Source organism: Peromyscus maniculatus, chromosome 17 (assembly GCF_049852395.1).
Source record: "Peromyscus maniculatus bairdii isolate BWxNUB_F1_BW_parent chromosome 17, HU_Pman_BW_mat_3.1, whole genome shotgun sequence".
NCBI lineage: Eukaryota > Metazoa > Chordata > Mammalia > Rodentia > Cricetidae > Peromyscus > Peromyscus maniculatus.
Window position 1 is genome coordinate 48061503 of NC_134868.1, and position 15863 is coordinate 48077365.

General features: G+C 42.3%; 1 protein-coding gene across 5 annotated transcripts in view; it reads left to right on the forward strand.

Annotated features, from left to right (window-relative positions):
• The window catches only part of LOC102903725 (disintegrin and metalloproteinase domain-containing protein 18-like), a 74190-nt gene extending 62308 nt beyond the window's left edge, over positions 1-11882 (forward strand). For all 5 annotated transcript variants that reach the window (XR_006064782.2, XR_013045387.1, XM_016001541.3 and 2 more), the window contains 2 exons: positions 3714-3871; positions 11738-11882. Coding sequence is in view for 3 of the 5 variants with exons in the window: in XM_016001541.3 (XP_015857027.1) it covers positions 3714-3856 (143 nt within the window). In the remaining 2 variants the exon portion in view is untranslated. The remainder of the gene's footprint in view (positions 1-3713; positions 3872-11737) is intronic.
• Positions 11883-15863: the final 3981 nt, after the last annotated feature.

Here is a 15863-nt window from a genome sequence, read left to right on the forward strand (position 1 = left end):
AGGTTAGCCTGGGCTAAAGTGAAAGAGCTGGTCTGGCTTGAGTTGGCACAGGCCTTGTACGTACTATTAAAATCTCTTTAGTGCATATTTGTCCTATTGTGTCTGTAGTCACCCACCACCTCTGGGTCTCATCATCATTCTACCCATTTTTCTGCAATGAACCTTGAGCCTGGGTGGGGGAGGGGTGTGATGTGGCTGTCTCATTGGTGGATGAACGTTCTGTCGTCTCTTGTGTTTGCATCTTGTATGGGTCTCTGTTAACCATCATCTACTGCAAAAAGAAGCTTCTCTGATGGGGATTGAAGGATATACCAAATCTATGGGAATGATGGCTAAGAATCAGTTTAATATTATCTAGATGTAGCAGAATAATAAAATATGTTTAATAAATAATAAAAAGATTTAAAATTTTTCTCAGTGTTTAGTTCCTCAAAGATTTTGAACAATGTGTTTGACCATGTTCACCACCCTCCCTCAGCTCTTCCTAGCTCCACCCATTTCCCTACCCATCCAACTTTGGGTTCTCTCTTTTTTTTAAATCCCAATAGTGGTGGGTTTTTCTCGAGGGCCTATGACGATTTTAGGCACAGTTTCTTGTCAGGCCAGCCATTGTTGTAGCGTTCATGGTTCACAGATGGGGAGGACTTGTGATGACTTCTCTTTTCCGGTAGTCTACACAGCACTCTCCAGCTCTGTGAAAGCCATCCAGTAGACACGAAGCATCTAGGTAGTGACAGATTGATATTTTTATGTCCTATGATTCAAGTGTGTGGTGTCTTCAGCAACAGGGTCTCACCATCTCATTTTAGGGGGTAACGAAGAGTATTGGCTAGAACCCCTAATGTTTTGGGAGCTATGAGACATTGGTCCAAAACTCCGTTGCTGATACTGGTCTTTTTGTTAGCCTCTGGTGTCTAGTAGGTGCTTTGTCACCCTGTTATTGCACACATCCATCAAAGTTTTGTTCTATGTGTATGTATATGTTCTAGGAAGCCACTATAGCAGTAGATTTCCACATGACTCTTTACAAATGTCCTTAGTCCTGGTTGTCTGTCCCTGTATCCCCCCCCCCCCACACTCCCTACCCCACTGTAACCCTTCTTGTTGGGTTATTCCCTTTTAACCCACTACACCTCTGTTTTATCTCCTCCCCTTTAAAAGACCCTCCTCCCATGTCCCTTTACTAATTTTCTGACCTCTATGACTATTCCAAACGAAACACACATATCTGAAGAGCCAAAGCTAATACCCACAAATGGGAGAAAACTATAATGTTTGTCTTTCTGGGTCAGGGTTACCTCACTCAGAACGATTTGTTCCAGTTCCATCCACTAACCTGTGGATTTCATTTTTCTTAACATCTGGATAATATTCCATTGTGTAAATGTGCCACATTTTCATTATCCATACACCAGCAAATGGACATTTAGGCTATTTTCATTTGCTAGATGTTATGAATAGAATAATAATGAATATGGATGATCAGGTATATATAATAAGATATAGAGTCATTGGGTAGATGCCCAAGAGTGGTAGAGCTGGCTGATTTCCATAGTGGCCACATAACTTTGCCCTCACATCAGTAGTGAATAAATATTGCCCGTATATCCACATCGCATTTGTCACCATTTTGGGGGAGGGGGGTTTGCTTTTTTTTTCTTAGCCATTTTGGCTGGGATAATATGAAATCACAAAGTAGTTTTAATTTATATTTCCCCAATAGCTACGGATGTTGAACATTTTAAAAACTGTTTCTTAGTCATTTGCGTTTAATCTTTTGAGAAATCTGTTTGGTTCCATGCTCCACTTTTTTTTTTTTTTTTTTTTTTTTTTTTTTTTTTTTTTTTTTTTTTTTTTTGGTTTTTCGAGACAGGGTTTCTCTGTGTAGTTTTGCGCCTTTCCTGGAGCTCACTTGGTAGCCCAGGCTGGCCTCGAACTCACAGTGATTCGCCTGGCTCTGCCTCCCGAGTGCTGGGATTAAAGGCGTGTGCCACCACCGCCCGGCTTCACTTTTTAATTTGATTGCTTTTGTTGTTGTTTTGGGGTTTCTTAATTGTCATTTGTTTGTTACTCTTGATGTTCAGGGGGTTTGGGGGTCCTCTGTTTGTTGGGTTTTGTTGTTATTGTTGTTTCTCTGTATATCCTAGACACTAACCCTCTATTTGGCATATGTCTAATAAAGATTGTCCCATTCTGTGGACTGCCTCTTCACTCAAAAGACCATGTCCTTTGCTGTTCAGAGACTTCTTAGTTTCATGAAGTCCCACCTGTCAACCGTTGGTCTTAATGTTTGCCCCTCCGAGCTCCTGTTCAGGAAGTCCTTTCCTGTGCCAGTGAGTTCAAACCTATTCCCTGTTTTCTCTTCTATCAGATCCATGGTATAAGGTCTCATGTGGAAAACTTTGAGGTGTTTTTGTTTTGTTTTGGGGTTTGTTTTTTAGTGAGACACGAGGATCTCGTTTCATTCTTGTACTTGTAGCTAGCTGGTTTGACTAGTACCATTATCATATATGGTCTTTAACCCAAAGTGTACTTCTGGTCTCTGTGTAAAGGTTCAGGTGCCTGTAGCAGTTCAGGCTTGCATGTGGGTTTTCAGTTCTATTCCATTATCAATGTGTTTGTTTCTATGCCAGCGCCATACTGTTTTTATGACTCTAGCTCTGTAGCATAACTTGAAATCGAGGATGAGAATACCTTCAGCAGATTTTTTTTTAATTGCTTAGGATTATTTTGGCTATTCTAGGTCTTTTGTATTCCCATGTGAGATTTAAATTTTTTCCAAGTTCTATGAGGAATTGCATTGGGATTTGGGTGTGGTTCACATTGAATCTGTAGATTTCTTTTGGTAGATTGGCCATTTTCGCAATATTAATCCTATCAGTCCATGAACATAGGTAGTCTATCTTCTAATATCTTCTTCAGTTTTTTCCCCAGTGTCTTAAATCTTTCATTGTCTAAATCTCTCACTGCCTTGATTGTACTTATTTCGAGATAACCCAGCAGATACACATGGATGTGGTGAAGGTAAAAAGAGAAGATTTTGTATCCATAAAGTGTTAATACCACATGGAAAAATATAATTTTATAAAAATGTGTTCATTTAAGAAGAGAAACTTATTTAGCAAGGCAGTGGATAAAAGTTTTCATAACAAATTTTCTCTTGAATTTTCACTTCACTCTGTCAACATAGTGACTTTTAACATATTTAAATAAAAATTACTATTAAGTTATATATAAAATAAGAATTTGAGTCCGGTTGAGCAGACCTGGTTTTTCCCGTATTTGTGACTGTGAAGGAAACCCTCAATGTCCTTTCTTGCCACATTTGAAATACACAGCATGTTGTCATCCACAGAGGCTCTGCTGTGGGCACAGCGGTCCTGCCCTCCATTCTAGAAGAGCTCAAAGCCCTAGGATATAGGGGGGTTGGTCAATGGCGTCTTTTGAATGATTGATGTTACCAATGAACCACATGAGACAAACATCACTCCAAGCAAGTAGTCAGTACCAGAACATTTAAATAAATATGCAAAAAAGACATATAGGAAATGTGTCGTGTGGTTTGGAAGTATTCTCTTATTTTCCCCAGGCTAGTTGCTTGCAGTTTGCTGAAATATTAATCACATTATGCGTGCATGGGATTAAAGTGTAAAAAAAGAAGGAGCTTGTCTAAGTTTCAGATCAACCTGTCCTTTCTGGTGTTTCTTTTCCAGACCTATATTTGGGGACAAAACACTTCAGCAAGCATCAGGACAGCTGGCTGATCCTGAGTTTCCTCATTTTTCTGCCTTTTATCATAACTTTCATCATTGGGATCATGAAGAGAAATGAACGAAAAATCATGCCTCAGATATAACACCAAATATGAGGGGTAAATATAACCCATGGTATTAACTTATTTGGTTAAATGGAACTGCATTTTAATAGCTTATGTTCTCTAACATCTATTATTTTACTCCTAAATGTGTACTACGTTTTACCCAATATAAGTTGAATTCTCATCATTCTCCTTCTCAGTACCTAAGTGTCTTGGACCTTTTTCTAGTTGTGTTCCCACACTGCGCAGGGAACTTAATTTGCCAGACAAGACTAAAATCTGTACATCACCATAATTTTTCCTCCTAGTTGCATCTAACCGATGGAAGAAAGTTGAACTTCAAGGCATCATATTAAAATTTTCATTGATAAATTATTTTTAATCTCATAATCATTCCGTGATTTGTCTCAAATGCTATCAAAACCTTGTTTCCGAAATTACATGCTGTTCCTCATGTTCACGCATGCCTTTTAGTTTGTGCTTTCTGGACAGGTAGGCATCTCACCCACCAATGGTAAGAAACTGATATGCCCAAGTACACCAGTGTCTTTGACCTTTTACTGTTATTTTAACCATGGACAGAATGACCATCATCAAGAGGCCAGAAAAGGGAGTCATGAGCGAGTCTTCAAAAGTCTGATCCAGGATTCCCTAAACTACCAGAGCAAGGAATGCTGGGATCCCCTGAGCAGACCCGTTGACCAGGACTGCCCACATTAGATGACTCTGATTTCCATGGCTCATAATTCATGGCCGAGACCACACAGTTGGCAGTCATACGCACAGCCATTTATGCTGACCTTACAGAACTGCCACTGGCCCATTTTAAATATACTCCTTTGCGTGGTACACATTGTCTGCATACAAAGGAACTCACCATAACTGTAAAAGGACAACCAAGTAGAGACATACTTGCTCCAGTAGTCCATGGTACCCCACTACAGAAACTAGCTGCTGTCAAGGCTGCCGCCTTTTTGTTCATTCTCAGTAAACCGGCTTTCCTGTACCGTGTTCTAAAGGGTGACTTCACTAACTGCTGGTCAATGGTCTATTGCCATTCTTACTTTTCTGCTACGTTCTTAAAACTGGAGCCCATTTGAATATCACCTATAGCAAAGGACAGTGGACTATTGGGATCTCCATACTCATGGAAGCTTCTCCACTGGGGAGGGGGTCAGCTGCAGTTTCTGGTCTTTTATTGATGAGTTTCCTCCACAATTACTTACTATCATAAGATGTGTTCTTCATAAAGAATGAAAGTTGGGTCAGTTCATTGTTCTGGAGGCTGGGAGGCTAATGTTTGAGATGCCGCTCCAGGTTAGGTCCTTCCTGTTAGGGCAGTTCCCTAAAATCCCCTGATGTGACCAAGTGTGTCACATGGTAAGGAGAGGCACATCCAAGAGACACACCACAGTGGCTTTTGTAAGAGAGCTCAGTAACCTGCTAAGCTATGAATCTGTAGGTGGGTTGATCCATTCACAACATAATCACTTCTCAAATGTTTTATCTTGTCCATCTTCTTAGTACCTCACAGTGGGGGCTATATTTGAACATGTATTTTTCTGGGGCATTTAACCCATAGTGATTGTAAATATGGTATCAAGTGTGATTTCCTTTGAAAGTTGTTAATGGTTTAAGATATTTTCAGTTATACACATATATCTATATTGCTTATGTATAAGTAGGCCATATTCACTAGAAGAAGGAAAGAAGAATAAGAGGAGGAAGAGGAGGAGGAGGAATAGGAATAGCAGTAGTAGTAACCTTGGTAGGCTCCCATGATTCTTTATGGAGAAAAGGAAAAAGCGGACTCAAAGGAATGCCTGATGTTGGATTCTATTGAGGGGATTGTTCATCCCACAGATAACATGCTCAGTGCCTCTGCATCGTTAATAAGCAGAGTGGAAAGCGATGTTATTTTTTTCTTATAGATATATATTCACTTCCATATGCATTTCCTTTTGTTTGGATGCTTAGTTCCAGCTGTTGATGCAATTTAATGGGCTGTGGAGTCACTGAAAGATGATGCCTGGCTAGGAAAATATGATTGAGCCTTGAAAGTTACAACCCAGCCCTGGTTCCCACCTGCTCTACTCTGTTCTTGCTGGTCAACCTCCTCAGTGTGATCTGCCACTCTATGCTCCTGCCAGCCTGGGCTAAGCAGTTCCTGCTGCCATACCTCTGCCACAGTGGATTGAAATCCCAGAAACCCTAAGCCTGTATCTTAATTATGTCTTCAATGGCACTGAGTATCTAATACTTCAGGATAAATAAAAATGGAATAACTAAGTGCACGTTTCAGGCCCACTAGGAGATTTAAAAACGGCGCTTGGCTGAGGACATTGTAACAATGCTTAGCATTCAGACTGTGGCATGGTTGTTACCAGCTGCCTTTAGCCATGCCGACGGCAAAACCGGAACGGAAAAGCAGAGCAGAAGGATTTGAAAACTTTGCCATGTTCGAGCTCAGGAATATTTAAAGCTGCAAGCATGGCACATGCAGACACAGCAGTTATCATGGGAAAGGATGTTAGCACGCACAACACACAGATTAAAAGTGGCCGTTTCTCCTGCCAAGCATAGCTTTCCATTGTTGTTCATCCTAAAGCGACTCCCAGCTCTCATGAATTCTTAGTTGAGAAGAGAATTTGGAAGTGGATTCATCAAGTAATTTTATTTAGCATTTGAGAGGAAGAACAACAGAGCCGGATTGCTATAAAATCTCAGCTGCCCAGAACAGGGACGAGGAGGAGGGAAGGAGGAGGAAAGGAGGAGGAAAGGAGGAGGGAAGGAGGAGGAAAGCCCTTTACTACAGAGCCAATTGTTTTTATCTAGTAAATAAAAATTGGCTGACCTTAAAAATCACTCATCAATCAATCGGTATATTTTGACAGATTGGGGGAAATATTGCCAATAGGTGAAAAAAAAAAAACAATTTGATAGAATCAACTTATATCCATGTCTTGTAATTTGGTCTGTCCTAATCACAAACTATTTTTTTTTGCCAGATTTTTTTTCTTCTTCATGATTGCTTTTCCCCAGGCCCTGGATCATCTGCACCCATCAGATCCATCTGAACATCGTGTCTTTGTTCCGTGTGTTTGTCTTTTTTTTTTTTTTTTTTTGGTTTTTCGAGACAGGGTTTCTCTGTGTAGCTTTGCGCCTTTCCTGTAACTCACTTGGTAGCCCAGGCTGGCCTCGAACTCACAGAGATCCGCCTGCCTCTGCCTCCCGAGTGCTGGGATTAAAGGCGTGCGCCACCACTGCCCGGCTCCCATGTGTTTGTCTTAAATAACCTTATCCCATTTTCTCCCTTGGGCTGCCTCCTTATATGTTCAGTTCAAATTCTAGGGACCTATAAATCAGGAAACTGTAAACAAGTTTAATCTAAAGCAAATGATGTTTTATTTGGATGCAGAATAGATTTGTGAGTCTGAAAATGAGGGCTGGGTATCATTTTTGCCAAGGAGAGTGGGCTTGGGCATTTCTCGACTCTAGTGGTCAGAACTGACGGGGGTAGGGAGAGTCCAGGATGTGCCCCAAGTCAGACGTCTGACTATGTCATGTACATGTCCTCCCAGCACCGAGAATTAGAACACCAAGTGTGCATTAGGCTGCATTAGCTTTATGAGCTTTTTTTCTTATAGGAATAGAAAAAGGGGCGTATTCTTTTCAAGCATGGTTCGTGTAGAGAGAAAGGAACATTCTTGATGTGGTGGATCAGTGCCTGTGTTGTAGAATAAAACCACAGTTGAGGGTTTCAGACAGCGGCACCAACAGCAGTCTCAGGCGAGTCTTTACTGACTAGGAGACTGGGGTTATTCTCAGACACAGGCCCTCCCAGAGTCACGTAGGTGACAGTTACCTGAAGGCAGTCTGTGACAGTTTGATTTTGTTCATCTCAGTGCCCTGCTTATTTTAAGGCATTGGGGTCTTTGTGCAAACTTGTTGCAATGGAAATGACCATGGATCATTTCTAAGACAAATAAACGAGGCTCCCCTCTGTGGCACAGAGCGAACCCCTCCACTATACATGTTTCTCTGGACATAGCATGGATCCATTACAGATGTTGCTTCTATAGTTTCAGATACAGACCCAGTAATACACCTGGCTCTGTGATACCCGGCATCCTCTCTAAGAGAAGATCCAGCAGTCAATGGAACTGGTTCCATCTTGCTGATGAACTTTTTTTTTTTTATGAGACTATCCAGGGACTGGTCTGTCAGCCCTGGTCAGGCAGTTGCACCCTGGGGTGTTCTCTCTCTGCGCAGGGAAGCATCAAAGTAATGACATTATAGCAAGTAAGTGTTATTTTGCAAGTTTTTCCCAGCAAGGATAGAGTGTTTCCTGAACCATTAATCCAGGGGCAGAAAGGGGCTGACATAGTGTCTGGGCTCTTCTGGTAGAGGAAATATGAGTGGAAACCCTGAACTTCTTCTTTTGTGGTTTGTATCAGTTCAGCAGTAAGGGAAACTGCCCTTGGCCCAAAGGCAAACATTCAGCAAAGGGATCGGTTGCTGATTGTGATTACCCACAGCTCTATTATTTTCAGCCCAGACTTCAGTTAGAACACTTCGTCTCTTTCCTTGATGAGGAAAGAAAATGACCGTCTGCAGTCAGAATGCAGATGCACTGGTAAGCCATGGGGTGTTTCATTTCTGAGTCCTCCCCAGCTCCAGGAGGACAAAGAAGGGTCCAGGCTGTTCTGATCTAAGATTAGAAAGGGGAGGGGAATATGGGTCAGTGGTTAGGGCCACATACTACTCTTGCAGAGGACCCAAGTTTGGATTCCAGCACCCATATAGTGTGGCTCATAACCGCCTGTAACTCTAACTCCAGGGGAACTTAATACTTTTGGTCTCTGTAGACGCCTACACTCAGATATATATACCTAAATGTGCATCTCTCTCTCTCTCTCTCTCTCACACACACACACACACACACACATGCTCACAGGCATGGGCACTTAAAAACTAATAAAAAAACAAATCCTTTAAAAATGTAGAAAGAGGAGATGGGCCTTTCCAGATAAGTTCAGAATACAGTTCGAGCTTTAGGCTACCTACCCCCAAGAATCTGCCCAGTCGTTTGCCTTTGGAACAGGGAAGTGAGTAATAATACGGAAGGATGTAAGTGAGGTATGGAGAAATCCACGTGCAAAGACTTTAAGTGACCTAGATGCTTAACTCATGGTTGGCCAAGATGCAGTTCCTCTTGAAAAGCCTTGTGTCCTTCTGTGACCAGCCGAGGTGAGGGCTACCTGCCACAGAAGCCCGCCATCTACCGGCCATCTGGAGTCAGTCTCAGAGAGGTTACCTGTTTAGGCTCAGTTGGTGGGCTGCACCTGTAACGTCTCCTGAAGGCATAGCTGTCTTGTAAATGGCCGGCCTTCCCAGATGAAGGTGCCACACCAATCGGGAGGATACAGATTGGAAACTGCAGGCTGTCAGCAGTGACACTGGTGATGTCACTGGCTGGCACGTGGCTCCCGTTCTAGAAGGGTGGATTCCTTGTGTGGCAAGGACAAAGTATAATTAGTACTCTGTTTGCTGAAGGAATTCAACACCACGCTTGACTCCCTCGGTAGCTTGGGGAGTTAAAGGATGCTGGTGCATTTAGGGGAGAATTACTTTGCGTCAGTTTGTTTCAGAGAAGCAGAATGAATACAACTGATTGTTAATGGCGGGAGGGCCCAGAGGGCGGGAGGGGGAAGTGCAGATCTCTCCCCTCCTTTGGGGAATAATACGGAGGCAAATAACCAAGAAGATCCGGGAGCGGGCCAACACAGACTTACATCATGCTGCCCCACGAGCCTGTTGTAACAGAGGCCCTCAAGATATAGGCTCTTAAAGTCTGGCACCCAATGAGCAGACCTCCTGGGGTATGGCCGTCTGTCAGTACTGTTTATGGAAAGTCAGGTGCCCGTTGTGAGTTTAGGCTGTTGATCAAATTTAGCGGAAAAGTGTTTGGGGTCATAAAATGGGCTGCCTTTTGAAGTTGCTGCTCCCAAAGGCCACCAGTTGGATCAGTTATCCCTCTGTCACATGTCGCAGAAACCCTGCCCACACACTCTGTAAACAGCATACAGTGCTGGAGCAACCCATCCCCCTGTGAAGAACACCTCACAGGTGAGGCAAGATTCTTCTCCCCGGCCCAGGACATGGATGTGTTTATCTGGAGAACCCTATGAAGCTGCCACACGTCATGGGCTACACATCATACACTTCCAGGAGGTTCCTGGCCACCTATTAGACCCCTGAGAGACTTGGAAGAAGCAGTGCCCTCCTGTCTTCCCAGTGAAATTACTCTTCATACTTCTCTTGTTGATCAACTTTCGCTACTTAAAATGGCCAGTTGCAGTTTTTGGAATGGCCACAAGATGTCACTATACATTCATCGTAACAAAAGGAACCGGCCACAGGGCTCAGCCTGGCAGAGTTGGCTCACCCTTCCTTGATAGATCTGAATTCAAAATTTTGCCAAATGCATGTCCAGACGTTTGCCAAAGCATCTCTTACTTTGTTTAAGGCTAAGATGCACTATATTTTATTTTTTCTATGTAGATTTTGCATATATGTATTCAAGCATGGATGGATGACTTAATTATGTAGCAAAAAGTTCTCTCCAAGTTGAAATTTTAAATTCTACTATTAAATATGTATGTGAGAGTATGTGTGTGTGTGTGTGTGTGTGTGTGTGTGTGTGTGTGTGTGTGTCTGTGTGTGTCTGTGTGTGTCTGTGTGTATATGTGTACATGTATGGGTATGTATGTGTGTTATGTATGTATATGTGTCTGTGTATCTGTGTGTATGCATATGTTGTGTGTGTGCATATGTTGTGTGTGTGCATACGGTGTGTGTATATGTGTGTGTTAGAGTTTCTACTTCTGTGATAAAAACAACTTGACTATCAGCAACTTGGGAAGGAGAGAGCTTAATTCCATACTGTGAACACTTTATCACAGCAAAATGTAGTATCTGAAAATGAGTAAATAAAAACTTGAAGCTTTCACTGGAACTCAAATTACCAATATGAATATTAGCTAAGGCATGCTATTAATACTAGTGTGCAGCCCAGACTCCCAGGCCTGTGAACACCATGCCTGCTACCCTTGCTAAGAGTGCCCTGGAGCCTGTATCTTTGGGTGCCCGGGTGTTGAGGTCTCTGTGTACCAGGTCACTATGAGAGTATTGACCACCTCAGTGGTTCTCAACCTTCCTAATGCTGTGACCCTTTAATTCAGTTCCTCATGTTGTGGTGACCCCCTAACCATAAAATCGTTTTGTTGCTAATTCATAACTGTGATTTTGCTACTGTTATGAATCGGAATGTAAATATCTGATTTGCAGGATAGCTGATATTCAGTTCCCTGAAAGGGTCTTTCAACCCCCACAGGAGTTTCGACCCACAAGTTGAGAACTGATGCTGTATTGGCGTCTCGCATGTGAACTCTATATTAATACACATAAGAGAAGTCTGATCTCCCACCTGTTTCCCTAAGCCATGACTTTTGCCCTAAGAAATAAAGTGTGTTAAACTGAGCTGACCGGGAGGCACATACCTGTAACCCCAGAATTGGAGAGGCAAAAGGAAGAGGATGGAGCTTCATAAAATCCACCCATCTTTAAACATACAAAAGGAAGATAAAAGAAAAAAGTTCAAACTTAGAAAAAGAAATGTGCCTGATTTTATAGTTGTTTCCTGGCTATAATCGGTTTGTCCAAAATGCAGATCATAAATATTAAGTCAAAGCATACACCTACCTCCCTTTTGCACTTCTTAGACAGTTCCCTAAGGATTAAACATGCCTGCCATAGGTTGATTTTTATTGTGTATTTGCAAGCAACTGTCGGTGGAAATCCAGGAGCAGGTCTGGTTCTTGACCTGATTGTAAATGTCTCTTTTCCTCTTCATTACAGCAAGTTACTCATTACACCAGAAAACTGCCAAGGAGTTCTTCGGTGAATGGACCAAAGGAGAAAGTGTGTGTTCCAACCCCTCTGTTACCCCTGGATACAGTTTCAATCTCAGACTTTTGTAAAATAAAATGGACACATGCACAAAGTGGAGGCTTCTGTGTGTCCCTCCAGAGGCTGTGGGTGGCCGGTGACAAGTGGTGGGTCAAGGGTGGCTAATGTCAGTGCTGAGAGGGCTGTCCAGAGTCCTCCCTACTGGAAACTTCTGGAGCCACAGACCTGGGCCTGGGCAGAATAGTAAGTTTAAGGAAGACAAAGTGGGGGAAGATTCGAGAATGAAAACCAATTAGAATTCGTGCTATAAAAAGACAGAAAAGGCACGGATGAGTGTAACAGGTAGGGTTTGGTCATGGACCTGATAAACCGTGAGCAGGACTCACTAGAACAGGAGAACAGACCGAAGCCACCAGGGCACCCAGTGAAGGGCCCCGGCATGTGACTCCACAGTGGACGGGTGGAGAGGATAAATGGTGTTGGTTATGTGTATTACAGGCAAGATGGGATCTCACAGACAATGGAAAACACCGCCCCACCACAGCTACCACAACCAATTGAGAACAAGTAAGTTACTTCAGTAGGCCTCTACTCAAGACAGAAATACAGCCAATTCAAAACATTTCCAGAAAGATCCTTGTAGACTCCGATAGAATCAAAGATGAATTCTAATCAACATTGAAGGGGAAGTTGATACCAAGTCTACAAAACTTCTTCCAGGAAACTAAGATCAGTAAGCCTGCCCCCAAGTATAATAAACAGCATCAGGTGATAAACAAAAATGCTCTGCTGAAGCTTCTGAAATAAGAAAGAAGCTCAGGACCCATGAACACCAAATCCAGCCTGGCATTCCTAGGACAGACCTGGCTGTATTCCCAGAACAGGGCAATTAGGGAGTTTGTGAACCTCAGTATAGCCAAGAGCTGCCAGGGGGCACACATGAGCATTCTTTAAAGGCCAAATAACCTTTCCAACTGGTATACCTAATTTATTTTCTTTTTCTTTTTTTTTTTTAATTTGTTTTGTTTTGTTTGTTTGTTTTGGTTCTTTTGAGACAGGGTTTCTCTGCATAGCACTGGCTGTCCTGGGACTCACTTTATAGACCAGGCTGACCTTGAACTCATAGATCTGCCTGCCTCTGCCTCCCTAGTCCTATGATTAAAGGTATAAACCACCTCTATCCCATCTAATTTATTATTATTATTACTATTATTATTATGTTTTTCCAAGTTATTAATTTTATCCAGAATTTTATGTTTCTTGAACCAATAAATACTATGCAGTTGTGTGAAAGGGACTGTTATTTTCTCTCCCTGTTCCCAGCCCCTGAGTACATTTTCCCATTCAAGATCATTCTTTGCTATATAGGGGATTCAAGGCCAATTTTTGATAGAACATTGTTCCAAAACATAGCAAAGACATATGTTCCTACATCTGTTTATTGATGTGGCTGAAGATAAAGACACAGAGCATGTGTAGTTTAATTTCCACAGGTCCTAATAGCATTATAAATGTCTTCGTCTTAGTTCTTCCTCACAGACACTCTTCATATTGCATTTCTTGTGGTCCTGTCCATTGTGGAAACACAAAATATAAACCAAAGTTCAACACCTCAGTCGCTTGAGACCTAGGGAGAATGCTTCATGAATAAAATGTTTGTCACACAAATGTGAGAATCAGAGAACCAGGTCTAACCACGTTAGACCCTCAACATGGGAAAACCACCATGTTGCCAAGGCTGGCCTTGAACTTGCAGCAATCCTCCTGTCTCCCAGCCTCCCCAGCACTGGGATTAAGGCATGCACTACTACAACCAGGAAATCTTTCTTGATTACACTAAGAAGTTCATGGGATCCACCTCATACTGAAATCATGTCATGTCTCTACCGACCATAGCTGGATTTGTGGGCAGCAATGGTGAACCGTGGCTCATTTGTGTTGGATATCCTGTGAGCAGCCTGCTCCCTCAAATTCACAGACAATTCAGAATCATTATTGGGCTTTCTGATTTAATAAATGAACCAAGGAAGAAACAAGTGAAGAAATGAATTAACATATTTTTTTGAAAACAGTCTGACTGTGTAACCCAGGCTATCCTCAAATTTGCCATCTTCCTGCTTTAGTCCCCCAAGTATTAGAATTATAGACATGCCCTGCCATACTTGGCTTAATTTTTTTTTTTTTGAGGAGGAAGGATTGGAAGGAAAAAAATTATGTTGCTCACATTTTCACAAAATCTTTTCAACTGCTAAAGTCTAATACAGTTGTATCTAACTAATATCCTAACAAGTTAATATCCTTCTTCTGAACTGGTGGCCAGCAAGAGATTACGACCCATTAGTCCAATTTCCCAGAGTTCCCGAGCTTGATGGTGAAAGGGGAATACCAGACATTTGGCCAAAACTCACTTTTGTTTCCACACTCCCCATGATGATTAACGTTAATTGCCAACTGGACAGACTCTAGATAGTCACCTAGGGGGCAAAGAACCAAGCCTCCAGGCACATTCAGGAGGGATTGTCTAGGTCAAGGCCAGCCTCTGAAGATGGCTGGAAGGGATTTTCTTGATTGTGTTCACGGATGTGGGAAGACCCATTTTAACTGTGCACACCATTGTTGCCTGGGCAGGTGTATGAACTATACTTATAAACTGTACCTACTCCAACGTCTACACGACTAACTGAGCTACACCTCCAATCCCATTACTGTGCACCAAAACTTCCTCTTTGGAGAATATAGGAAAGGTTTGGGAACATTCACCATCACCTGGCCACCAACCTGAACACCAGTCCCCACACCAACACCCATGCCAGTATCAACACCAACTTTTTGAAGTAAGAATAAAGTTCAAAATATTAAACTGACCTGCAATTAGAAGTATCATTTAGAGTCGGGTGGTGGTGGTGCACGCCTTTAAACCTAGCACTCAGGAGGCAGAACCAGGTAGATCTCTGTGAGTTCGAGGCCAGCCTGGTCTACAGAGTGAGATCCAGGACAGGCACCAACACTACACAGAGAAACCCTGTCTCAAAAAAACAAAACAAAACAAAACAAACAAACAAACAAACAAACAAAAAAGTATAATTTAGCTTAAATACGTATGTTTTAAAATGAGATGATGAATACATTTAAAAATTATATGCTAAAAATAGAGAAGATAGTAGAACAGGCTGCTAGGAAAGGGAATAATTAATAATTGGGGAATAATAATTAATTGGGAAAGGGGAGGGAGGTACAGAGGAAGAGAGAAGACTGATGTACAATACTAAGGATGTTTGGGGGGGAAACAGAGGGAAATCTATTATTCTATAAGTTTACATAAAAATGGAGTTACTCCACATGAAGAGTATAATCCCCCAGCAAGAGCCGCAGACTAATAAAAACCCTATTGACCGACAAGGCATAGATAGATCCCTTCAAGTTGTTGATCAAGGGAGTCCAAGAGACACCCCAAACAATATAGGCTGTTGCTCTAGGTTGTTGAAGAAAAGACCCTACTGTTGAAGATACTACCCGCTTCCACCACAGGACTTGGACAAATGAAGCTGGTGCTGTTCCAGGGGTTTCCTCCCTGAAGGATAACTCTCATAGTATTAGAGGGTGCTATGCAAGCTGCCAAGGGAGAAATGTTATCAGCAATACTACATGGCTGTAGTTCCTGAAAAACACAGCAATGATCATCCCAGCAGGCTAGCCCCAAGAGTTCCATAATGACACTCACATCTTGGGGATAACTATCGGTTCTCTAATTGAGTTCACAGTCCACTCAATAGAATGGAGTTCATGCCTGGAACTGTACCCTGATCCACAGATCCTAGGAGAGAACCTGCTACTGCCATGTTGCTAAATTAATATCGTTTTCAGCTTCCTTCTAAATACTTGTATTTGTGCCCATAGATGGGTCACCTCTCATCTTTCACCAAGGAAAGGTTTTTGCAGCAGACAGATGCTATTCCAGAGTTCCCCAAGGGATCGGAAGGAAGAGAATAGGAGAAGGTGGAGTGCCTGCTTCCAAATGAGACATCTATAACACGACCCCTATACCTAAGGCTCAGGGAATATCAGTGGGAAAGCT